Genomic DNA, 27,212 nt, shown 5'->3' with positions numbered 1-27,212 from the left:
CTTTTGGCTAAGACTTAGGGTATGAAAACATTTATATCCAGAGCTAGACACCTATAAAGGGGGCTGAAAAGTTATCTATAAGAGAGCAGGCGCGTTAACAGAAAACAAGTATGAAAACTGCTAAGGAAATTGGTATCGTGTGGGGCTGACTGTAGCAGCAGCCATGCGCTATACCTCAAAGAAACAGGCAAAATTATAACCGTGGTATTCAATAAATAATTACCTGAAAAACATATTTGCCAAAGGTACCTAACATTTATATGTATTTGTGAAGTTTTGTTTATTAATCAAATTGTTTAATTTATTATTTTTATTTACAGTATAGAAAATATTTTAACAATAGTACATACATTAATAATAAATACAAATAAATGCTAAATATATATATATATATTTACATTAAGTAAATTAAAATACAAAATAGAAACAAAAAAGCATTGCAACATAAAAAAATTTTCAATATAGTCTAATTGAAATGCATATAGGCCTACTATTTTGCTAAAATCTCAGATCATTAAAAAATATTCACTGGTCTCTAAAAGTTCATAAACTAAATGTTTTATACTGAGACAATAAACCTGTTACAAAATTGTGCTAATCTTTTTGATTTTGTAACATTAAACAAAAATACCACCCCTTTTAAATGTTTTAGGATAGCTAGCATTGTTGATGTATTTAAGAATATAATTTTTACAATGACTTAAATTTACTGTCTTAAACTGAAAGTTTTGATTTTAATTATGTCGGCAATATTAAAATGACATGACGGACTTCATATTCAAAATCAAGTTTTTTCACGAGTGCACGCGTGTAACTGAAATTCACATGCCAAAACAGTGTTTTATAAGGCTAAAAGAAATTTATGCTGTGCAGTATTTGTAACACATTATTGAGGTGCACCGGCACACTGAAGAAGTTCTCTCAAACTTCCGTCGCCATGGAAACACGAACGTAAACCAAAAAACATGCAATAATAAAAAAACAAGTGCAGCGGCGGGCTAAACGAGACCAGCATCCTTCGCCATTCCGTAGAAAACAGAATTCGTGTTGAGGAGAAGTTTTTCTGGAGGCTCAAACTCTATAACATATCCTTTGTCCAACACCATGACCCTGCAACAAGAATGTGTAATGTTCTAGTTAAAATTTTCAACTAATATTTAAAAAGTCACCCATATATTAAAATAAAAAAAACAAAGGAAATGTAAAAATATCAATACATAAATGTCATATAAATTCATACATATGTAACAATTTTAGCCAAACTTAAGAAATAAATTTTGATTAAAAAGCAACAATAACTTTTAATAAATCAATTTAAAAGTTTAGCTTAAGTTTCGATGATTTAAAATTATAATTTATGCAATCACGAAAAGCTAAGCAAAAACTGTCAATATATATTATAAATGTTTTTTTATAATTTAAATAATTTTTATTACAACTGGTTAAAAGTATTTATTATACAGAAGCCTTCATTGATTTTGTTAAATTATATATATTTATTTTAAATTAATTTACTATTAAAGCAAATACAAGTTTAATGATTATGTTTCTTTGAGAATAGTTTGAAAAAATGCTGCAAAGTAAATTATGATTTTAAAAGCAATAAAAACAATGAAAATTAGTTACCAAAATATATTAAAATAATGATTTAATATTTATAATAGCAAGAGTAACGCTCATTACAAGTTGTGTGCAACAAACTTTTATTTTGCCACTTCGTTTATTATTGGCTGTTGTACAGTTTACATTAAGTGCAGCAAATGTTAAAGTACAGTACAAATTTTATCTTACCTGTTGGAGTCAAGAATAGTATTGAGTCTGTGTGCAATCGTGAGTACCGTGCACTCTTTGAATGCCACCCTGATAGTTGCCTGGAATAATATCAAAAACATATCAAAATCATTTTGTGAACAGATTTAAAATCGGATACTTATGATTTTACCAGGAACTGATTAAAATACTGGAAGAAAGAAGTGTTATTTATATTTATGGTATTGTTTAGTTCAAGCTCACTAGCTATCATAACAGTCTTGCTCCGTGTAAATATCAACTTTGATCGAAATAGACTTCATGGGAAAAAATGTTACTCCCCTTATTAAAACCATTACTATAGGTGGATACAAAAACAAAACAAAAAACATTAGTATTACTCGATTTACTTTATCAGAAGTTTTAAATATCTATGCTTCTTTACGAATGTTTGAAAAATCACAGGAACACTAAGTTTATATTTATTGAAAGCCACAAACATAGAAATTATAAGAATGGTTTCAGCAATTAAAAATTAAAGTAATGTATTGTACACAAAACATTAGGTAACAATATACGACTGGTCAATTAAACTATTTATTACAATATTAGGTTAGTATTTATCGTTTTCAGTATGTCTCGAGTCTCGTCAAACAAAAACAATAATAATTATTTACATTTTTTTCCATTCTTTTGAGCTTGTCGCCTGATTTTCTTAACTTAGTCTTTGATAACGAAAGATTTAACTTGAGGGGAATAAGTAAACGAGTGTGTTTACTTGATCAAGATTTGCAATTTGATAAACTAATTAGGAATACGTTTCCAAACAAGTAGAGACAACTTCTACCCTGATCGAGTTTACTTGGTAAGGTTTTCAAAAAACACCTGTCTTACTAAGACAAAATATGGCCTAATACCTTAATGTATTGGTCTGAATATAGGCCTACCGTAGAACTGCTTTGAATTATTTAAAAATCTAGTGCTGGCCTATAATTTTATATAAATGATACTATTTGTTTTATACACGTGCAATATGAGCATTTTCTGCAAAGGAAATATGTTTAACATTTTTAACGATAAAATAAAATACTGTATTGTGAATGTTAAAACTAAAATGAGTAAAACTGTTTAGAAGTTTCTCAAAACGTTAAAAAATTACGCTCATTAGACAGGGAAACATTTAGAAAGTTTTAAATTGCATTATTTTCTTAGGTAAAGTCTTATATTTTTAAAAATCTTTTTAGCAGAAACGTTAAAGTAATTAATTTTATGTTACAGAAAAATGATGAGCAAAGTTCATAAATATTTTTATGTAAGCCAAATGCTTTAATTTAATTAGATTATAAACAAAGAAACGAAACAATATAGACATAATATTTTATTTTATCCAGTAAAGTAAATTATATTTAACAAATAGAATAATTTAATACTAGTATCATAACTGGGGATAAAAATAGTTCGTTGTTTTAAGGTGATCGGAAAGTGGGTCATCTTTTCTTAAAGAAAATACTGTTCTATCTTTCCAGTTCATTTATTTTGAAATATAAAAATACACCCAGAAAAAGATAAACTAAGACGTATGCCTGTATTTTTAAATAAAATGAAAGGTTAAAAAGAGACTGGGAAGTTAGAGGAATGTGATGTGGCATCTCTCTCAAGGAATATTCTCTGCCCCGTGAAAGAAAAAAAAACTCTTCGAAAGTTGATGACGAGCGCTAACTGTGTACAGACATCTGACCTGTATGAGATCGTCCGTCTCCAGATCGACAGCGGCCGTTGCCTCATCGAGGACCAGCACTTTGGTCTTCCTGAGCAGAGCCCGGGCCAGGCAGATCAGCTGTCGCTGCCCCACACTGCAACAGGCCATTCATTCAAACGCCTTCAGCATTATTAAGCACAATACATATGGAAACATTTGGCTACTTTACATAGGTGGTTTGATAACGCATTCCGTTAGTAAATGAATATTCGAGTTCCTTATGAATATTCAATTGGTTTATATGATAGAAATAATCACTTTAGTGGTACAGGATGGCATCAAATATACAATAACATAAATATAAACTATTAATGAGGTATGAATTTCGATAAATTACCTCAAATATAAGACAAGATCTATTATAAGTGACCATAACTATAAAATTGTCTTCATCATAAGATTAAATTGAATGTACGACTACAGCAATGATAAAAAATAAATATAATTTTAAATTAAACCTTAATGTTCGTCAAACACGAAACGGTGACCTGGAATAAAAGGGTTATCTCGAAAGTTAGTCAGTCTTGATACACAATGGGATATAAGTCAAATTTGATTTTAATGTGAAATATAAAATAACGTTTAAAGAATAACCAAACTTTCAACTCCCAATGACTTAATATCAGCAAAAAACATTAATTAGTATTATAAAAAAGTATTTCCAGAAACAGGCTGCAAGGCTTGTGTGCGTATTGCGCCAGTCTGCCGTCTTGGAATGCGACGTCAGGGGTGGCGTCACTCCAGGGTCCGGCCCGGACCAAGGAGCGGCAGCGCAACCGCTGTCAGCGGCCGAAAGTGGCATCCCGGATACGAGCCGACAACATACGGACAATGATATGCCAGGTAAGAGTGGGAGGAGGGGAAAAGCGACGGCCTGAGTGGCCAACATCGCAGCAGTCAGAAAGTAAATGTGAGTGCTAGTCGTCCATGGAGCCTTCTTGCGATTCGGCTTGAATACGTGGAAATAGTGAAACGAACTTTTAAAAGAGTAAATAATCGCAAAAAAAAAAAAAAAGAAGAAAATAAATTAAAATTATAACAGCAGCTCATACTACAGCAACTGTTATCTTATGCAGATTATTAGCGAGTGATAAAGTAGCCGAAATAGAAAGAATTATAAACTGTAATGCGATCACCTTTTTGCTCATTCAAGAATTCGTAATAGTAGTAGTAAATAAATTCTGCAACTAAACTTTGTTTGCAAATTTAGTTATGAGACCGGGGTTTTGAACTGAAAAACTTACACCGTCATCCTAACGGTTGTATCATATCTGGAGATTAACAGGACCCTAGAATTAAAAACATTTACGCTTCCGCAGGATCACAAGGAAGGCGGGAAAGATATTTGCGGTAAAAAACTGACGTGATGTACCTACAATGTACTAATCAACGCCTTGTGCTCGGAGGGGACTTCAATTGCATTATAGACCACCTAAAAATCGTCGGAGGAGTTTACCCTGTTAATATGCCGCTGCAAAATTTAGTTCATAAATTACATCTAGAAGATGTCATCCCTGTATTGCAAAACAATACACTACACTAAACCTTGCCACCACAAACAGTAGGACAAGGCTTACAGGTTTTACGTATAGGAAAGCCATAAAACAGACGTTGTTTAATATTCTGTACTTCCCATGTATATGAGTGACAACCATACAACATGGTTAACATTAAATATAGGCTTTTAATAATGTCTGGCACAGATGAAAAAATTTATGGAAATTAGGTACAAAGCTTTTGTATGACTGTGGAATTTAATATGACTTCCGGTGAAGCTAAAACACATGACGAACCCGACAGAATAGATACGCAAATATCGGGTTATGGTGGGGACACTGCATCAAGCTAAATATGAGAAGTTTCTTTCAGATTCATGCGAGAACATAGCAGAACAAAATCGCAAGACTTTATTTTCACGAGAACATGTTCAATGAGTTTCAGGAAAAATAGATCAAGAACGCGTGGTATTAGATGAAATGCGAAAAGTGAAGCGGAAAATTATGAATATGGTGTCAGAACTTAAGTGACAGGAACCTTCTCTTGCGAGATATGACAACAGGCAAACGCGAGAAACTGAATTTCATATATGTATTAAAGAACAACACAGATACCGTTAGTATCTCATTACAAACTTTTTTTACACTGAGGGAAATGTTCAAGAAGACCAATACACAATTGCGAAATGTTTGGATACCCACTATTCAAATAAGTACAAAAATGAAGATACACCACGTCAACTTATTTCCCAAGCTGTACAACTCTGCAAAATACATCTCAGTCACGAACTACAGCCACACCTGACATTACCGGTAACAAATATACAAATTGCTGAAAAAAAAAGAAAAACCTCTTAGGAAATCACCAGAGACCAATGGTTTTGGGTATGAACTCTAATCAAATACTGAGACATTATTGCGAATGACTTTTGTGATATGGTGAATTGGATACTGCAAATTGAAGAACTGAATGCTTCACAAAAGGTCTCTTTGTGCTAGTGCCAAAGACACGATCCTCAGCTAAAATAACAGAATATAGACCGATAGCTTTCTATAGACTGATAACTTTGTTAGCGACAGACTACAATATCATCATGAGTGTAGTCGCCAAACGTCTTCGGATGGTCATAGCTAGTGTAACTGGGCCCTTTCATAACTGTGCGATACCCGGCCGCAGAATCATTCATAACCTCAGTGCGCTCAGGGACGAGCAGGTACTCACTATTACTAGAAAAACCAACATGGGTATTATGCATTGAGAATTTGATGAAGTATTGACAGAATAAGCCACAAGTTTGTGTTGGCAGTTATGAATCATATAGATATTCTGTAGGTTGTTATTAACTGAATGAAAAAGTAATTTACAGGAGCTAGGTGACGTGTAAAAATTAATGGTTTTGCACTACTCCCATTGAAATCAACCGATCTGTCATGATCTTATTTGCTATTGGATTATATTCCCTTTGCAAGAATCTACACGACAAGCTATGTGTGGCCAGTTAGTGGGGTCAGCATACGTGGACGATGTAACATGTGCGTTGCGTGCAACCCGACATATACACGTTATAATGAACTACATCGCCGAAATCAGGCCGTCTTAAATATACGAATCAACAATCACAAGAGTGCGATTTTCAATTTTTCCAGTGACTAGAGTGATGGTCATATGTTTCAGCCTTTCCGTATGGTGGAGCATATTTAAATACTTCACCTTCAAGAACGATATTAACCCAACAATACACGACAACTGGAGATACACAATAGCAACATGCCGAGGATGCATGGTAGAATATAGTACAAGTAAGTTCGACCTATTTCAACGTGTTTACGTTATTAATACCTACATTCTGTCCACATTTTGGTATCTAGCGCGCATATTTTCACTACCAACATACCTACATGCGCGTCTCCTCATGTATGTCGGATGGTTTCTATGGAAGTCATATATATTCTGCTTCGCCCGCACAAAAATGTATTTCCCATAACTGCTGGCAGGCTAAGACCAATTGAAATAAAATATAAGGTAACTGCAATATTTGAATTTTATTTTATTTTATTTTTATTATTACTTTTGCGATTTTTTACTTTTTTAATGGTTCGTTTCTCTATTTCCGCGGATTGCAGCCCACTCGCAAGAAGGCTCCATGGACGACTAGCAATAGCTTTTACTTTCTGACTGCTGCGATGTTGGGCACTCAGGCGGTAAATTTTCCCCTCCTCCCACTCTTACCTGGCATATCCTTGTTCGGCTGTTGCCGGCTCGTATCCGGGATGCCACTTTCGGCCGCTGACACCGGTTGCGCTGCCGCTCCTTGGTCCGGGGCCGGACCCTGGAGTGACGACACCGTCGTCCCAAGTGAAGACGCTACACGGGTGCATTACTGTGGGTGGCTCCAGCTTCTTGTCGCACATGTTTGAAGTTGGCTCAGAGTGCTTCTGGACAGGTTCCATGGGGCTGTCGTTCTGGGTCTCGATCTGTTCCGTCCGCGACGAATCTGAGTTTCTGCTTTGTCGCGCCAGAATGTTCTCGCTGTGCGCTGGTTGCAATCTAAAGCTGGCTATTTCCCACCCGGGAACATCCTGCGGATCTGCCTCGCCCGGTGTACAGCTACTTGCATCATGTTTTGACACTTCCAGTGAGCTTGCCGACATGGCGCCACTTCGATCCGCACTGGCGCTTCAGAGTTTGTCTCGTGCGTCAAGCCGTCATCCACTCTTGATTCCTGTTGATGTGTTGTTTGCATAATGGTTGCTGCCATGTCTTCTTTCGTGGTTTGCTCCAGTCAACGAGTGTAGTTGTTTCTGAGCTAATCCTGTTCTTAACAGCGCCCGGCAGATGTGTCGATATGTGAACACTTTCTTCTTCCAATGCTACTGCCCGCTGTATTTGTGACCGTGTATTTTCGTGCCGACCTCAAGGAAGCATAGGATATTAATTTTCATTATGTGGGTGGCCGCCACGTAATGGTAGTTGTTTATTACCTTTTCTGCATTGTTAGTTTTGTTCCTCGGCAGTTGCTAAGGTTAAGTTGGCGCTGCTTCAGCCTTGTCGTCTGAGGGCAGTCTACCCGGAAATGACCTGCCTCTTTACAAACACTGCACGTTTTTGGTTTATGTTAATACGTCACGAAAGCTCGATGACATTGTTATAGGTAGGAGGAAATTTTCCTTCTTAGAGACGTTTCAACTTGCTGGACGCCCGTCTTCTACATGTATGCGTACTTCATATTCCTGTATTCATCCTGTAGAGAGATTATTTTGCCGTACGTCACCAACGTTTAACTGATACGAAGGTTGATAATTTCTAGTGGTGGATTCACAACATGGACTAACGTTTGATTAGATAATTATATTTCTATCTTCACCTGGATGGCTTCACCCTATGAAGCCAGCAGCTGTGAAAATCTTCCCGTCTCTTTTTTAACACTTCGTCCGCGTGCATTCTAGACATAAACTTAACAATGACATAGTTGAAATCGCCGTCAAGTGTAGCGCCTCATAGGCATCTTCAGTTACAAGTACTTTATTTTCTAGCCATTGGTGAATATTAATGGCATGTGGCCTAGTGACGGTGGCGCGGCGGTGGACTTCACGAGCCAGAGAGAAGCTTGGACAGCGTGCCTGGGGAGAATGTCTCGAGCTGCCAACGAGAGAAGTTGTCGGGCTGTCAAGGAGTATGGAACCTGTCGGGCTGAGGTACGGCGGGTCGGAGGGTTTTCCGAGGCGACGAGGACACCTCGTGGCTGCACTCTGAAGCGTGACGGTCTGGTCTAGCTACCGGCGAACAGTTTGCCGAGTAGACCAAAAGTTGGTAGTAGTACGGGGAGAATCCACCATGTTTGAATGATGCCCCGCTGAGGATTCCTCTAAGGCCCAGGATTCTTGTTGGGAAGGACTCGTACTTGGGAGTGGTGCCCCGAGTGCTTTAGGGGCAGGTATCAGGGCTCCCTAGCCCTTTAAAGTGCTGACGTTGTGAGCGACGAGGACAGCTCCGGTTACCAGCCTGGACAGCTGGAAGAGGTTGGGTAGGCCTCCACCGGACCGCGGGTTCGCTGGGTGATTGAGGAGTCCCAGTGTGAGGCGGGAGACTGGGGTAGGCGCCAGAAGTGATGACAACTCCAGAGGGCTAAGGGAGCATCCAACCTGCTGGTGAGCTGAGTGGAGTAGGGGGCCGGAGGTGGTGCATAAGCTGGGATGGGTAGCCTCAGCCTCTGTGTATAGCTAAAAGCTCTAACGCTCTTCTTGGTTGCGTATGCGGCGTATCCGCATCCACGCCCGTGGGGGCCCCAGGGCGGTAGGGCCTCACGGCTAAGAGCGCTGGGTTACAAAAGAAAAGGGGGGGGGGGGGGGGGGGGGCAACCCCTGTGACAGTCTATGCCAAGGAGTATGGGTCGACCTGCGGAAACTTCGCTGTGGGAGTGAGCCTCCTCGTTACTGAGGCGGGTTTTGCTACTGACGCAGTCGGGACGTGATGACACGCCATGGATTTTGGAGCCAACTACTCTCTCTATCTACAGCGCCACTAATTCATTTACCACGGCCTTGATACGTAGTGTCTTTTGTTTTCATTTTTAAATAACTGTGAACTTTCGGTTGAGTGAAGTTGTTTGTTGGATAGTTTGGGTATTTACTGTTTTTGCTTACATAACATTTTTTATACACACTATGAACGACATTTAAGATTCTTCTACGAGTGGGGATGCAATTTCTTATTGTTTACCCTATTTAAGAAGTCGTCACCTGAAAGAATATAAATTAAAAATATATAATGATATTTTGAATTTTGAAGGTATTTTAGGTTTCGACTGAAGTTGTGTATTTTTGGAAAAGCATCCCTTTTGGGTGACATAGTTTTTGGGGTTTATGTTAATTATGCGTAAGGACACAGGACCGCAACTGTCACGTAGAACTGCCCTGAAAACACACTAGAAGGCATGCAAAGGACTCGCTTCGTCTTCTAAGAAAACTTAGATATCGAGAAATACTAGTAATTTCCTTGGTTGTTCTTGTATAATTTGTGTAAAAAATTTATTTTTAATTTTGTTGTTTTTTAATTTTAACATATCACTTCAATATTAAAATTAAAAAAATCAATAATTTTTTACCTAAAATTTTATATATTTTGCATTGAGCAAGGATCGAACCAATGACCAAAATAAATCGAATCAATCAGTAAATTAATGGCTGATTTTTGAGGATATTTAGAATTTTTCCAACGTTCTAAATTAATAAATACAGATTTTCAAGATGGCGAACAATACGGCCGACGAGATGTCAGATGTCAAGTTAGTAAATACTATGGCACTCTATCGTGTAAGAATTAAAATAATATGGCGGCCATTTTACCTAGCATTTGATGCTATTATTCCTTCAAATAAAAAATTACAAATCTGAATAGGTGTATTAATTTTTATATACCTTATTTAATTCTTAGTCTGGCAAACGTCTCAATGGCCGTACGATCAAAGGCGTATGTTTTCCAACCCAAAGATCAGGGCTATAATGGTTCGAATTTATGACTGGTATACTCACATAAAGGTCCTTTAATTTTTTTGACCCAGTAGCCGGGCGTTCAAAGCACTGAGTTGATAATCTGAATATCGTGGGTTTGTATCCACCCACATCCGAATTGTTAAAACTTTTTAAAATATTTTAAGGAAACATCATAAGTACTAACACTAAGAGATTTTTAAGATAGTAGTAGCCAATACTGAAAACAAATATGACTATTTACTATGGCAGAATAACTCGCAGACGACACTAGTGAACAAGCATACTACTTTGCAGTATTGTGGATGCTGAAGACGAATGTTATCGAAGATTGTCGACGAGGTCTCGATCATAGGCAAAGAATGGTGGAAGAGCCCGAACATGGCCGAATTCTTACGATTGGCAAGCCAAAACTGAGTAAGCCACCAAATCGTAGTTCCATAGGAAATACATTGTATCCGTAAGCCCTATTTTACACTATTGTGTGCACAACTTGTTACAAAACTCGCCAAAAATATTTCAGAAGACAGTTCCTTATGTAAATTTAGGTAGAGTTTAAAGAAACCACCTACAACCAAGCTCAATGGTTGATAAGTAATAGGAATAGTATTTGTGCAAATTTACAAACTCATTTTAAAATTAAATAATAACATAGGTGACGATGTTTTATACATTATAACAAACTTTCAATAATACACCTTTCCCTTATAAAAACAATAGGGGTAGGCCCACTTTTACTGCTCAGAAAATCTGTCTATTATGTTAATAAAAAACCTCTCATACACCAGTCTAAAACCTATATACTCTCAGTATACGATGCACACCCAAGCTTCAGCGGCACTGTTATAACACCTTAATGCAGGCAATACTTTGTCCATGAAGACATGGTAATTTTGTGAAACTAATGGAAATGTATTTTTTTCCCCAGATATTTTTAACAATTTACTAACTAATTCTATAAACTGAGTATCAGTAGTCATTTTATTGACGTATTGGATATCTATTCTTTGCAGATATAATTTAATATTCTTTGACACGCTTAAAGGTTTGAATGAAGTAGTTGGTATCGCCTGACCTGAAGTTCTCTCCGCTCTCCGACACCTCGAAGTCCAGGCCCGCCGGCAGAGAGGCCACGGACTCATTGAGGTGAGCCTGCTCCAGAGCTGTCCACAGCGCCTCCTCCGGGAGATCTCCGGAGGGGTCGAGGTTCAGCCGGAGGGTCCCGGAGAACAGCACCGGGTCCTGGGGGATGATGGTGATGCGCGAGCGCAGCGCGTGCAGGCCGATCGCGGTCACGTCCACTCCGTCGATGTAGATGGTGCCTCCCGCCGGCTCCACGATCCGGAACAAGGCCAGGGTGAGGGACGACTTCCCAGCGCCCGTTCGGCCCACGATTCCCACCTGGCGCACGAGTCACACTCCGTCAGGTGACTGCAAGAGTCAGCCGTGCAGAGTGCAGCAGCTGTTCCGCGCGTGCGGGGCAATCACTTGTACAGTTCATTGTGTTCAAGTAAAGGTGAAAGTGAAAGTCCATGCTGTATGATCATATCAACAACTGATTAAGATGATGTGATTATCAAAATTATAATGTGTTCTGGAGCAATTGGATAAGACTGACTCACGGATTGAATCGTCCTTGGTTCCTCGTTGAAATATGTATCATTAGAGACATCGAGGAGTAATGAGATGAAAATGGAGTACTGATGGATTTAATCAGTGGGGGAATTGAGATAAACTTCTTGGAAAATACAAACATTCAGTTGAGGATAAAACCGGGATTGTTTTGGTGCGATGTGTGTGATATTGGGTAAGACTGAACTCATGAATTTATAAGTCACGTGGTTTCATTAAGTTACTATCCTCATATTACAAATGAGACACCGCCAGTGCTGTACAAAAATACACATGTTACATAATCAGCAAACTCCATGGCTGAGATAATCTAGAAACTATGTGAAGCCACAAGGGTTCTGGTTTTGTATATTGTTGAAGACATTAATGTGTAAGACATTTGTTTTGATTTAAGTTGGAGTTTGTTTAGTACATAGTTAACATTATTCTCCCCTTGATCCAGAATCATCATAAGACCAATGAAATAGTGATAACGTTGTTACCTTCTCCCCTCCATTGATGGTGAGGTTAATCCCTTTGAGCACCAGATCTAGACCCTCGCGATACCTTAGCTGGTAGTTGCGGAACTCGACTCGCCCCTCCTGCGGCCAGTTTGAGGGCACGGATTGCTCTGGCAGCTCCCACGGTGCTTCCTGCAAGTCACAGAATTCTCAAATTTCGGTACACACTGAAATCCATATAATCCTGAGATATTCATTTCAAAATAAACTTCCACAATCACGCCTCTCAAACACAATCCAAAACCCCACTTAAATATTATTTATTGAACAAAATTAAAAGAAAGATAAGATGTTTAGATTAAATTAAAAACACCATAGTTGGTTCACAGTGATTGGTTTCTATTTTTCAGCATTATCTCTTCATGTGAAACTGTTATGGTAAGATTAAAATAAAACTGTTTGGCTTAATATATTTGTGTTTATGATGTTTTTAAACAAAAGTGTGCAAAGAGTGATTTTGGTTGGGTCATCATATTTCATGTTGCATCTACGTGCCAGGTCGTGAACTGGCTCACAGTTTTTATTTTGACGGTTCACAATCTGCAACTACAATAAAATTGTATGGCTTAGTTGTATGGATAAAAGTATTTCAACCACTTCAATATTCTACACTTAAATTTTATACTTAATAAAAAATTATCGTATAACCACTTATTTTAACCATCGTCACTCTAAAAAATAAATTTTAAAGGCACAATGAAAGAACAAAGGTGAAATTCCAATGTTTGTTAAATGATATTCATTAAGGTAGGTTTGATAGATATCGGGAAAGAGGGTTCAGGGAATTGCTGCAGACTTCATGGATTGCATAATTTTCGGCGAACATCTTGGATTAAATCATTTGTGGTAATTAAGAATTAAGAATTATAATTAAGAATGATAAGGCATATTGTGCGTGGCAACAATGTTAATAGGCAATAGCGCCTGCGGCATAAACACATACTTCGTACGTGTACTGCATGTTGTATCTAACCCCCTCCAACGCATTTGATTCTAAATTGGACTTTTAGTAAGGATCCCTAATGTTATTGATAATATAATATAGCCTATAGCCTTCCTCGATAAATGTACTATTCAACACTGAAATAATTTTTCAAATAGGACTAGTGGTTCCTGAGATTAGCGCGTTCAAACAAACAAACTCTTCAGCTTTATAATATTAAGTATAGATGTCAACCAGTGATGGCAAAGTATTGATGGAATCTATAACAGTAAATTAGACCAACGGATCATGTTTTACTCTGTCAAGAGGACCAAGAATCCCTGAAAATGTTTGATCAAGACAAAGAGGTTTTGAACCAGTAAATATTGAGTCACTGCAGATTTTACTACGCACATTTAACGAAACGACCCACACACACACATACATACACACACACAGGACACGCAATAATCACACAGGAACACAGAATTAAAGAATAGGACACTCATTTGAAAGTACAATCAACGAAAAGGCAGCACAATCGGAAGCACAATTAAAGTAAAGGAAGCAAGTAGTATATAATAGGAGCTCCGGCAACTTGGTTCTGGGTGCGGAATGTGGATGGATCAATGACCGATTTCACTGACATCACGGCGGCCATTTTGGGTGTCAAAATTCCTCATATATCCTCAAAAATGACTCAAATGTGCCAAAAAGATTCAAAATTCCAAAACATTTTTTTTGTTCTCATCCTCAAAAATTTAAATATGAGGATTTTGCCTTAGACATTAAAAGGATATCCTTGTTGAGGCTTAAGCATTCATGTATGAAGCCTTAGATAAATCTCTGACGTCATCATGTATTATGACGTCACCATTGCAATTTCCGTTACGGCCGCCATCTGGAAAATCTTTATTTAATATCCGATTTTAATGAAAAAATTAAAAATAATAATAATAAATTCAATTAATAAAATTATAATAAAAAATTCTCAAGAAACACTGTAGCACTTTTCGTTACGTCCGCTATCTTTGATGACTAAGTCGTCATATTTACACTTTATGTTATGTCCGCAGTATTGTATTCTAGAAAGTTGCAATTTTCTTTACAACCGCCATATTGAAAATCCATAAAGTTATGCTAGAAATTCGGAAAAAATAAAATATATAAAAAAATTAATTACTCAAAATTTAATAAAATAATATTTTAAAAAAACATAAGGCACGGAGTCCTCGGTTCAAACCCGGTGAAGTAAAAAAAAAAAGGCTTTAGATCCTTCCTCCACTGGAGCCACCGGCAGACTGAACTTCCACCACTAATTCCAAGGTAAATATACCACCAGCTAGAATGACGTCATGCCCGCCATCTTTTTTACGTCTACTAGAGTGTGCTACTGTCATATTAGTTTAAGTTATACCCGCGTGAGTACAGTAATAATTTATTATTACTGAGGTCCCGCCATCTTGATATTGGGACTACATCTTGTAAATTCGTAATACTTGGCGTGCCTGAGCGTCAAATACATGCCTGGCCCTGACTGATTTAGACTAACCACCGACTGGATGTGTCTTGCCGTCTATTACGAGCCTGGCTACTGAATATGCATAACTGGTTAATCAACTGTTAGTATAACTGACTTGAAAACATATATCAAGGCATGCAAAGGACTCGCTTTGCCTTCAAAGAAGACTGTTGAAATCGTGAAACGCTAGTTTGTGTTTGATGAATTGATGTAAATTTTTATTTGAATTTGTGTTCCTTTATTTCTCAAACCTGTCTCTTGTATGATATTTGTAATTTTTTTTTAATTGCCCAGGGATCGAACCAAGGACGGAAATTTGTAGCACGAATCATTAATTTAATGACTGATTTTTTTGATGAATTTTGGAATATTTCCCGAATCTGTAGCTAATTTTTTTTACGAATTTCCAATATGGCATCCCAATTTCAAGATGGTAGTCACCTCAGTAATAATAAATTATTACTGCACTCTATTGGGTTAAACTTCAAATTATATGACAGTAGCGCATTCTAGTAGATGTAAACAAGATGTTGGCCTCTAGCAGACGAAAACAAGTTGATGGTCATGATGTCTTACTAACTGGCGATATATATATATATATATATATATATATATATATATATATATATATATACATATATATACACACCTTGGAATTAGTAGTGGGAGGTCATTCTGCCTGCGGTTTTCGTGGAGAAAGGATATGTCACCAATTTATATATATATATATATATATTTTTTGACATCACGGGGTTCGATCCGAGGACTCCTTGCCTTATGTTTTTCAGATATTTTTTTATTAAAATATGATTAATTAAATGTTTTTAATTGTTTAATGTTTTCCGAATTTCTAGCATAAAAATTCCGGATTTTCAAGATGGTGGCTGTAATGAAAATTGCAACGTTCTAGAATTCAATATGACGGACGTAACTACGACGACAGTCATCCAAGTCATCCAAGCCGTAACGAAAAGGGCAATAGTGTTTTTTAAAAGATTTTTGTATTAAATGTTATCAATTAAATCTTTTATAAATTTTAGAATTTTTTTATTTAAAATCGGATAATAAATAAAGATTTTCAAGATTGCGGTCATAACGGAAATTGAAATGGTGACCTCATAATCCTAGATGACGTCAGAGACTTATCGGAGGCTGTAGACATGGATGCTTAAGCCTCAACAAGGATAACGTGTTCTTTCTGAGGCAAAAGTCTTTTGAGATTTTCCGAAATCATATATATTTTATTAATTTTGAGGAAAAAACGAGGAATTGTTTTTTGAATTTCAAGTCATTTTGAGTTATATTGAGTCATTTTTGAGGAATTTTAAGGAATTTTGACACTTAAAATGGCCTCCGTTACATCAGAGAAATCGGTCATTGACCCCATCCACAATCCACATCCAGAACCCAGGCGCCGGAACCCCAATTATATACTACTGAAGCACTGGACACGTAATGTACACGCATTGACCACGCATTGACCACGCATTGACCACGCAATGTACACTTGTGGAATTCTGCGTTGTTGAGCAAGGATAGAGTTCTAGAAAGAGCCACAATTTTTTTTAAATTTTTCATTAATTTTTTTATTATTTACTTATGCTATTATTTTTATCTGTGATTTTCTGATATAAAATAAAACGTGCGTTAGTTTTCTCCGTGTATTCCTGGTTATTTCTGACAATATTTTGATGGTTTTCTCCATGTGCTCCTGATAATTCCTGTGGATTCTCAAAGTATTGCTGTTTCGTCACGTGCTTCTGGTTATTTATGAGAAAACGATCTCTGCATGAAAAGATTTTCACTTAATGAGTCATGCATTTTAATTATGAGTTACATTATTTAAATTATGTATTTCTGCTAACATAATTTCACTAAAAATATTTTTACCATGTGGAATTAAAAAAAAACCGTTACTCAGTAAAATAATAATCTTTAAGACAGCTGAGAGGCACTAACATGCAAGATGAACCCTTCTCCTTGGTGTCCAACGAAGCCTACCTTATTTTGCGATAGCTAGTGAGCATCCCGCATTCCACATGAAAGAAATAATATTTTTTGCATGCAAAACTTGACGACATCTGTTGGCAAGAATCGGGACTACTTTCAACAATTTCCTTTTGCATGACATAAATAAACTCTCGCAGTTGAATGGAGTTCTTGACAGTTAGAGCCAAGTAGACTAATAGCCAAGTATACTTGTAAACTTGTAGACTCGCAGACCTGTAGCCTAGTAGTCTTGCAGCCTTGTAGTATTGTCCTGTAGTATCGTAGTCTATTAGCCAAATAGCAGCTATGCCTAAGACGTTTTGGAGACAATAACTGTTGGAGACAAAAGACTGATGGAGACAAATACTGTTGGAGCCAATGACTGTTGAATCCAATGACTGTTGGAGCCAAAAGACTGTTGGAGCCAATGACTGATGGAGTCAACGAGAGTTGGAGTCAATGACTATTGCAAGCATTATATCCTGTCGTAAACTGACGGTCACAACCTACTGATTTTAATATACGCACATGTACATCCTTTTCTTTAGATGTACTTCTTTGTACTTGAATTTACGGTCAAATGTGCGTACATTTCGTTAAATGTGATTCCGTTTGTCGGATTTTTGTCCAAATGTGCGTCCTTTTCGTTAAATATGTGTCCTTTGTATACATTGCATGTTGTGTGTATGCATTGCGACTCCGGTGAGTGCATTGCGTGTCCCGTGCGTACATAGCGTGGTCATTACGCGTACATTGCGTTGTCATTTAGTGTACATTGCGTGCTCAATTAAGTGTACATTGCGTAGTCATTTGAGTGTACAAAGCGTGAAAATTTCGTTTCCAGTGCGTACATTGCGTGATAATTACTGTGTATGTATATTGCGTGATGATTGCGTGTACATTGCTTGTCTAGTGCGTACACTGCGTGTTCGTGTGCACATTGCGTCCAGTGTGTATACTGTGATTACTGTTTGTGTAATGTTCGTTTATTGTGCTTTCGTTTCGTTGATTATTCTTCCTCTTTTTCGAATGTGCTTCAGATTGTACTTCCTTTTTTGTGCTTCAAATTGTACTTCTTTTAGTTGATTGTGATTCCGATTGTGCTTCCAGATGTGCTTCCCATTAATTGATTGTGCTTCCTATTGTGATTTCTTTTCTTTGATTTTGCTTCCGATTGTGCTTCCTTTTCGTTCTTTTAGCAACCAAAAGTGCTTTCGTTTTGTTGATTCTACTTCTCAAATGTGCTTCCTTTTCTATGATCGTACTTCCATTTGTGCTTCCTTTTCGTTGATTGTGCGTCGTATTTGACGAATATGCTTCCGATTATGTTTCCTTTTCATTGAATGTGCTTCCTTTACTTTAATTGTGCTTCCGTTTGTGCTGCCTTTTCGTTGATTGTGCTTTCAAATGAGCGTCCTATTCTTTAGTTCTGTGTTCCTGTGTGTTTATTGCGTGTCCTGTGTGTGTAGGCGTGTGTGTGTGTGTGTGGGTCGTTTCGTTATATGTGCGTAGTAAAATCTGCAGTGATTGAATATTTACTGGTTTAAAACCTCTTTGTCTTGATCAAACATTTTCAGGGATTCTTGGTCCTCTTGACAGAGTAAAACATGATCCATTGGTCTAATTTATTGTAATAGATTTCATCAATACTTTGCCATTACTGGTTGACATATGTTATATAAGCTATCGACGAAGATGGTCATGAGGTTCAGAAATGTTTGGTCTATACGACTGACATTTTTCATGGCCTGGTGTCGTGGCCCGAAGACACTTGGCCTATACGTATAGCATTTTACATGAACTGATCGGAATGTGTTCTAAGTATCGGAAAATTAAACTTTCATGTCATGCATAGCGACAATGTATTTAATTCGTTGGATAGGTATATGTCTAGAGTTGTTTTTCTTGGAATGAATGATTAATAAACTACACGAAAGATAATGGGAAACCGAATATAAAATGTATTTTAAGCTTTAGTTATCCTTATCACTGGTAGAGAATCAAACCATGGACGGAATTCTATCGTGCTAATCATTATATTTATAATTTAAATTGTTTAGGAATCTTGGAATATTCCCGAATTTCTAAGTCAATAAATACATATTTCCAAGATGGTGGCCTCATCGGCTATGGGAGGCTGGTAGTACCCGAATTTAAGCTGCTTTGAGGATTTGGAACATTATTTGATAATTAAGTATTTTTTCGCAAAATTAAAATATTTGCAACGGTCAAGGATCGATGCAAGGACAGGAATCCATAAATTCAGTCAGTTAATTAATAAGTGATAATTGTGATGTTTTTTGAAATTTTTTTACGAATTTATAGGTTAATTATTACGAATTTTCAAGGTGGCTTACATATAGACTTACTTAAGGCTGGTAGACTAGGAGCCTATGGGACTTTTAGGATTTTGAACATGATTTATTGTTATTATTATTTTGACATAATTTAAAAAAATATATTGAATAACCCAGGGACCTAACCATGGAAAGGAGTTGATCTAATCAATCAGTAAACTTATGACTTTTTTAATGATTTTTTGAATTTTTCCCTAATTTAAAGCTATATAATTACTTATTTCCTAGTTGGCATCCAAATTTAAAGATGGCGGCGCCACAGTAATAATAAATTAATACTACACTCTAGCAGGTAAACATTAAAAATAATGGTAGTGCATTAATATTACGGATTTTTGAGATGGCGGATCATTACGAAAAATGCAGTAGTCTAGAATCTAAGATGTTGTCCGTAAGGAAATACGTTATGGTTGTCATACACATCCAAGGTGGTGGGCGTATCGAAATTTGCAATATTTATAGATTCTTAGAGTGTGACCGTAACTAAATGTGCAGTGGTGAATTGCAAATAATATTTTATTAAATTATGATTAATTAAATTTCTTCATAAAATTTAGATATTTACTATTAATATTGTACAATAATAATGGATTTTTAAGTTGGCGGACATGGCATAATACTAGCTGGCTATATATAAACCTAGTCATAATGGGTGGGAGGTCAGTCTGCCAGCGGCTTCCGTGGAGGAAGGATCGGTCGCAATTATTTTTTTGCAATCACTGAGTTCGAACAGAGTATTCCATGATGTTAGTGCTTTTTTAAATAAAGTTTTGATAAAATCTGATTAATTAATTTTTGTTCCATATTTCTAGCATACAAATCATGGATTTTCAAGAGAGCTGCTTTAACGAAAATTGTAACGGTGACAAAATTATTTCAAAATGGTGGATTGTTCTATAAAACAAAATAGCAGAATAAAAAAATGGTGGAAAGTTCGAGAAAACAAAATGGCAGATTCAAGATGGTTGATCCAATAGTGCCACAGGGGTCAAGGACAAGGTCAAGGTTAATCGAAGATGGCTGCCGTCACATACAATCCAAGTTTGCGGACGGCTTCATGGCTCCACGCCTGGAACCCAGTGTCAAGAGCCCCTTTTCTACACTAATTATTCATTACATCATTTCCGGGTGCCATATTGTAGGTCCCCACTCTTACATGTTGCCCTTCTCATTATGGTTTCATTGCCAACGAGTGCCCCACTCTTGGTTGTTTTACTTTTAGTTATGATGGCATCGCCATCTTAATTTAGTCCTCTGGAAGCAACCAGCATCTATTGGATTATCATGGTGGTGGCAACCTTCATGTTTTTATTTGATAAATGTCACCATCTTTGTTTCTGGCATTGGTTCCATAAGGCATATTAGTTAAGTACATCCTTGTGCACATTAGGTCGAATTTCTTTTTTCTACTACCTTATATACCACAAAAAATTCTCTAATTTTTTGAGACTTTTTCAAAATCCTCAAGTTATCAAAATCCTTAAATATTTCCAAATCCTACAATTTAAACTTAAATTTATTTCAAAATCTTGAATTTTTGTATGTCGGTTGAAACATTTTTTTTTTTAATCAATGAGTATTTAGTCTTAGATATATGTAACCGTACATAAAAATGTTTTATTGTTACAGTTACGATACTAACATTTATTTTAAAGTTATAAACATTTTAACTAAATAAATTTAACAAAGTAATAACTTTACTTCCATCAAGTTAAGTTATGTTTTTAATTTTTTGTAAATATTATTTTACAAGTATTAATGTTTCTATAAACAGGAAATAAGACATGATGGAAGGAAAGTGATTAATTTATACCATTTTGCAAATTAAAAAAATGTTTATTAATTTAAAATAAAGGTTATCATCATATCTCTAATGATCGGATTCAATATAGGTACTTTAACATGTAGATAATGGCCGGAAATGACGTAACCCAAGATGCCCCTAGGAAATGATGTAAATCAAGATTGCTGCCGGAAATGATGTGATTCAAGATGGCTACGGGAAATGATGTAATCGAAGATAAATGCCGCGAATTCCTTAATCCCGAGAGCTCAGATCTAGTCCCCATATCTACTAAACCTACCTATGTACTTTCATAAACATATCCCAATCGGGAATCTTGAAGAGTTAACAAATGTTGCGTTGTCTCCAGAGGCTCTGCATGCTGTTTGGAAGTCCAGACCACTTTAGCTAGGTGGCATCCTTCATATAAATAATTTTTACTTCGCCAATAGTTTAATTATTTTGTAATAAATAAAATAGGAAATATTACAGACATATTAATCCATTTAAAAAATAATAAGGAAAAAATATTTTTTAATATATCTAATTTTGGTGTTGTAACAATATCTGAATGCCTAGTGTTCGGGACTTTATTTGCAGACAATCGTAAGAGACTAATAGCTAAAATGTTTGAAGCTTACTACTATTTAGAGCAAGCACAACTTACTTGTGTTAGTTTAGTGTACTCCTTGATTCTCTCAACAGCAACTATGTTTGACTCTATATCAGATGCTGATCTCACCAATAAGGTGAGGACAGATGTGAACTGCAAAAAATGTAAGAGTTAAAGGAAATAATGGCAAGATTAACAAACTATCTTAACACCACATTCTATTTTACTCTATTCAGAGAGATATACTAAGTACTTTATCATGTGTTAACTTTGTTTAATTGAATAAAATATAAAAAAATTAAAATCTAAGCTCAACCAACCACATCAACTATGATGAATGGCTATAGATCATTTAAGGTTGTTCCATATGCTTTGGGGTGATCTGAATGTTAAGTGCGATAACTATATAACTATAAATTTGTTTTATTTTCGTTTAAATGAGTTCTTGGTGTCAGTAAATCCAAGATGATGGAGTGGAGCATATAGCAGAGAAAAAAAAAATACAGAACTGTTGCAACTCTAACTCTGAGTGACTTCAAACAATTGTCAGTTAGCTTATAATTTAGCGTTATAATTAACGTTTGTACGTGGAAAAGGAACTCTTGTCAGGGGAGGAAAGTCCTTACCAGATCAAAGGGTCCGATAAGAGATTGCTTTTCATTTGGAGTAGCGATTCAGGGAACAATCAACAGATAACTCGGATATTAGTTAGTTTAAAAGAGTACTCGATAAACTTTAAAAGCTATGAGTACACAGTAATGAATAAAAAACAAAACAAATTACCACATATCATGTGTGTCCAAGAACCACAGTACCATTATATATATATATAGTCTTACCTGCAATGCATAGCTAACAGATAATCCAACTAAGCCAGCATTCGTGCTTCCCCGATTGAGAACAGCAAACAAAGAAGCGAAGAACACAACGAAAGCTCCAACTACTTCTACCCTTAGTGTCAGCCACCTGAAAAAAGAAGGAAAGAAAGCAATGTCAATAGTGTCCGTGGTGAGAAGCAGGTTACCTTGGGAGAAAAAAATGAGGGGGATTGTTGTGTTCTTGGTTACAAAAATACATCTGAATTGTAAGTATTTTAATCTCAGAAGCAAAACGTACATCAAATAACAACAAAAGATAAATATTTTCAAAAATTTTGCCGTTTTTTAAACATTAGTAATTTTTTTAAACTAAAGAAGTGTTACGAGGATGCTAGCTACGGGACTGGCCAGCCTGCGGGAAGGACGTGATGCAAGTAGTGCCCATCCCTCTGCGTGAATCCTATTAGTAATGGTGCATCTTATCACTCTCTCATTCTTTCGAGAATTCGGCATGTTCACATCCTGTCTAAATGAATGGGAATAACTAGGGTGTCGTTTTTTTTCGTAGCTCTGAGTGTTAAGTCGGGTATTCTGAAGACGAGACATTTCGAGGGGTTACGAAACCTTTCCAGGGCAAAGGTGAGATCTATATAACTGGGGCTGATAACCTGCGAGGGCAGTGAAGTGAAGAGTGTGAGTGACTCCTTGGCTAGCATTAGCGGAAGACGAGTGAGGGGCTTCGTGTGTGAAGATTGGACCATCGGGGACTGAAGCATTCGGGACGGCGTTGCATGTTCGGCGGACGAGAGAGTTGTGCGAAACATTGTATTGAGACTCAAGTGTGCGGTAAGAGACGTACATTAGGGAGAGCTACTGTCGAACCAAGCTCTAGTAGGAAGAGTAAAATTTGGACTTACGAAGGTGTAATTAATTTGTGGAAGGACATTAAGATTATTGTAATTTAAGAAATACCATAATCTTTAGTTAATAAATAAATCTTTTTTTAATTAACTGACTATTCATCTGGACATGTTTTTCTCACTCTTAATATTTAATGGCAGAAGGTGGGATATCCCTAACGACTGACTTAGGATTCAGTTCTTAAATTAAAAGAAAGAAGTAAAATAAGCAAAGAAAATCATAAAAATGAAAGAATTCAGCTATTCGAGAATAAAGTAATTGATAGTTTCAAGTATATTTTATGCTAGGTCGTAGGATAAATTTGAGTGTAGTTAATGGAACATAATGGACAACTGATTGTGTATGTGGACGAGGAAGATAGAAGCCGACGAACTTAGGAACATATAGTCTTTCTTGGCTGGAATGAAGAGTAACCAGCATGAAATGAAGCATCAAATTTATGGTAACAGGAAGAAATAAAGGAAACAATGCATATTAACCAGGATAAAGTGAAGAAAAACATAGGGTGTAACCAGAAGGAAATGAATAAAATGGATAGGGGCCAGGAAAAGAGAAATAATGCAATGAAGAGTGAAATAAGGTCAGCCAAGAAGATGAGAAATTGATGAAACGAGAAACTGATGAAATAAATAAGCGCTTTGAGGAATTGTGTGAGGCACAATTAGATTAACGAAACGAGCTGGTGGCAGTCCAAAAAGACACTTGGAGTGAACTAGTGGCTGCTCAAGAAGAAAAGAAGAAAATTTAAGAAACCAGCACTCAGTTTGAAGGTAAAGTACAATGTTTGGATCAGCATCTGGCACAACAAGAACAGCTACTTGCCTGATAAGAGCAAAGCTAATTCAGCTAGAAAAAGCAATGGAATGATCTGAAGATATTCAGCTGCTGCATGCCGGAAAAGAGTCTTTAGGGATGTCAATGTTGAAGGAACTTCCAATGACCACACAAAATTCAATCTACCCACCTTCAATGGCCAAACTTCGTAGACAGTATACAGCCGATAGTTTAAACAGCTGTAGAAGAAAATGCATGGAGAGAGAAAGAGAAAGCTATAGCACTCGTACTGGCTCTGCGAGGTTCTCCACTCGTACTCCTGCAGACCATAACATTCCAGACCAGAGGCAATATTCAGTGCCAGTGGAAGCCACCTAACTGAGATGTTGAGACCGACATATGGGTGAGGTGTACAGGACAGCTTTGAAGACATGCCAACAGCGATCCTCTGAAATTCTTCAGGAATTCGAAGCTGACATTGAGAGTCTCATGCATTTCGCTTACCCAGAGGCTCTTGCAGAATTCTGGCAGCTAGCTGCTAGTGCATTTATAGATGGAGTACGGGATGCAAGGGTCCAGAAAAACCTTCGTTAGACTCACCACAACAAGAGTTGCGATACCTTGGTTCATGCTCTAGAAATAGAATCGGTACGCATTGCACTCAGGAAAACCAACATAAAGAAAAAGAGAACGATAATAGAGCTATAGCACAAGAGAAAACTAATGCCAACACAAGTAAAGCGAAGATGATTGGGTTCTGAAGAAGCTGCTCAATGGTAATCAAGGTTCCCAGATTCAGAGGACAGGAGGTCACCCACATTGCTTTTCCTGCCACGAAATAGAGCATATTCAGTGGGACTGCCCAACATGCAAGAAAACCTGGCATCAATAAGAGGAACAGAGAATAGAGCAGCAGCTGGTGTGAAGGGGCGCATACCAGCTCTTCGAGAAACGATAGCACCTAGGGTTTTCCTGTATCCTTACTTCTTATTACTAAATAAATGTGTCAAGTGTAGGCAGTGTCTACTTACTGTTGATACTGAGTTCTCATCATACATAGTTGGCACAGACCTGATAGGTAGTGATCAATTAAAATAACACTGCCATACAGACTGAGGACCGCCACTCGGGACACATGATCTGTTCATGGACAGCTATTTCTGGAGATTGGTGATCACAACAAAGACATGTCAATGGACTTTTCTTGTTGAAGACATAACTTATGAGGTAATTTTAGAAATGAATATTAGAAATCAATATGGATTTGTTCTTGACTTGGATGGACAAGTATTATATATCAGAGGAGAGGAGGTAGCACTGTTTCCACCTAATCATCTGGAAGTGCCTTTACTGCAAAAGGCGTTAATGGAACTGTTTCAAATCCAGCCAACCATGCGAAGATAATGGAAGCTATGATAAAATGAGTCTGTAGGAGGTGAGCTGAGCTACATTCTTGAACCAGATATTACAAAAGGCTTGACGAAACATGTATTTGCTCGTAGCATTGCTAAGGTTGGTGAAGTCCTTCCAGTAAGGGTTGTTAGACTCGATTTTAAACACGAGTTTTGAAACAAGGAAATAGAGAAGCTTGTTGTCAATGTCCTTTGGATAACCTAGTGCTAAGCTACTCAAACTCATGAGTGCTATATTCCACCACTGAGCCTTGAACTAGAGCATTTATGAAAGTGATTCCAGGAGAAATTCATTTTAAAGAATTAACTTTTGTTCTACTAAACAACCAGGATGTGTTCTCGCTAGGAAGCTGAATGACATCAACAAAAAGGATAACAACTCCCTTCCACATGTCGATGACTCTCTCGACACACTTTTTGGAACTAGGTGGTTTCTCAACACTTCCCTTGAAAAGTGGTTACTGGCAAGTGGAGCTTCATCTAATAGACAAGGAGAATATTACTTTCTCAACAGGAAGTGGATTGTTCCAGTTAAAAGTGCTTCCACGTTGAATGTATAATACTCTTTCAACTTTTGAAAAATTTATGGAACTTGTGTTTCATGGCTATATGTGGAAAACATTCCTGGTATATCTGGACGACATTATTGATGTACGAAATACTTTGAGAGAGCATCTACAAAACCTCCAGGAAGTTTCTAACAGCTCTCGCCATGCCCAATTCAAGAAAATCTTAAGAGGTGCTTCTGATTCAAACAGGTGGTAACATTTTTAGGTCATGTGATATCACAGAACAGTGAACGAACAGACGCTGAGAAGATTCAGTTTATCACGGAGTTGCCAGAACCTAAAAATAAATATTAAGGTAAGGAGTTTAATAGGAGTACCTACTATAGCCACTTTGTGCCTGGGTTCGCAGCTGTTACTATACCACTGCATTAGCTGACAGAGGAAAAGAGACAGATTTTGTGGACTTTTGGGAGTTAGGCTGCCTTTTAACACCTTAAGGGACTGGCCTATCCCCAAAAAAATATAAGATATATGTATGTGACAAGCTGATGTGGGTTGTGTAGTACACTTTCTAAAGTTCAGGATGGATCTGAACGAGTCATCGGGCACTACAGCAAATATTTATCTAAACCCGAACAAAACTATTTCATATCAAAAGAAATGTAATGAAAGGTATAGTTAAGTATCTACTGCATTTTCATAAGTATTTATATGGGAGGAAATTCCTTGTACGCACTAATTATGAACCATTTAATTAGCTGTTATAGTTCAAGAACCCAGAGGGAAACTAGCTAGGTAGATTGAACTGCCGAATTGAATACAGGAAAGGCCGAACTTACAGCAATTCTGATGCCCTCTTTCACCGACCATGCAAAATAGACTGCAACCATTTCAAAATGACAGAGAAGAAAGAAGGAATCGAAAAAATCCGATGTATGACTATCGTTTATAGCAAGGATAGATGGG

General features: G+C 36.9%; 1 protein-coding gene across 1 annotated transcript in view; it reads right to left on the bottom strand.

Moving 5' to 3' along the window:
* Positions 1-600: 600 nt before the first annotated feature.
* LOC134531094 (multidrug resistance-associated protein 1-like) overlaps positions 601-27,212 on the bottom strand; it is a 195,567-nt gene continuing 168,955 nt past the window's right edge. The window contains exons 25-31 of the mRNA XM_063366632.1: positions 22,652-22,778; positions 21,867-21,965; positions 12,609-12,758; positions 11,570-11,895; positions 3,488-3,602; positions 1,792-1,871; positions 601-1,110 (exon numbers count right to left, since the gene is read on the bottom strand). Coding sequence (XP_063222702.1) covers positions 999-1,110; positions 1,792-1,871; positions 3,488-3,602; positions 11,570-11,895; positions 12,609-12,758; positions 21,867-21,965; positions 22,652-22,778 — 1,009 coding nt within the window. The 3' untranslated portion in view covers positions 601-998. The remainder of the gene's footprint in view (positions 1,111-1,791; positions 1,872-3,487; positions 3,603-11,569; positions 11,896-12,608; positions 12,759-21,866; positions 21,966-22,651; positions 22,779-27,212) is intronic.

Source organism: Bacillus rossius, chromosome 3 (genome assembly GCF_032445375.1).
Source record: "Bacillus rossius redtenbacheri isolate Brsri chromosome 3, Brsri_v3, whole genome shotgun sequence".
NCBI lineage: Eukaryota > Metazoa > Arthropoda > Insecta > Phasmatodea > Bacillidae > Bacillus > Bacillus rossius.
The sequence above is the reverse complement of the archived record's forward strand: the minus strand, read 5'-3'. Positions and strand labels throughout refer to the sequence as shown.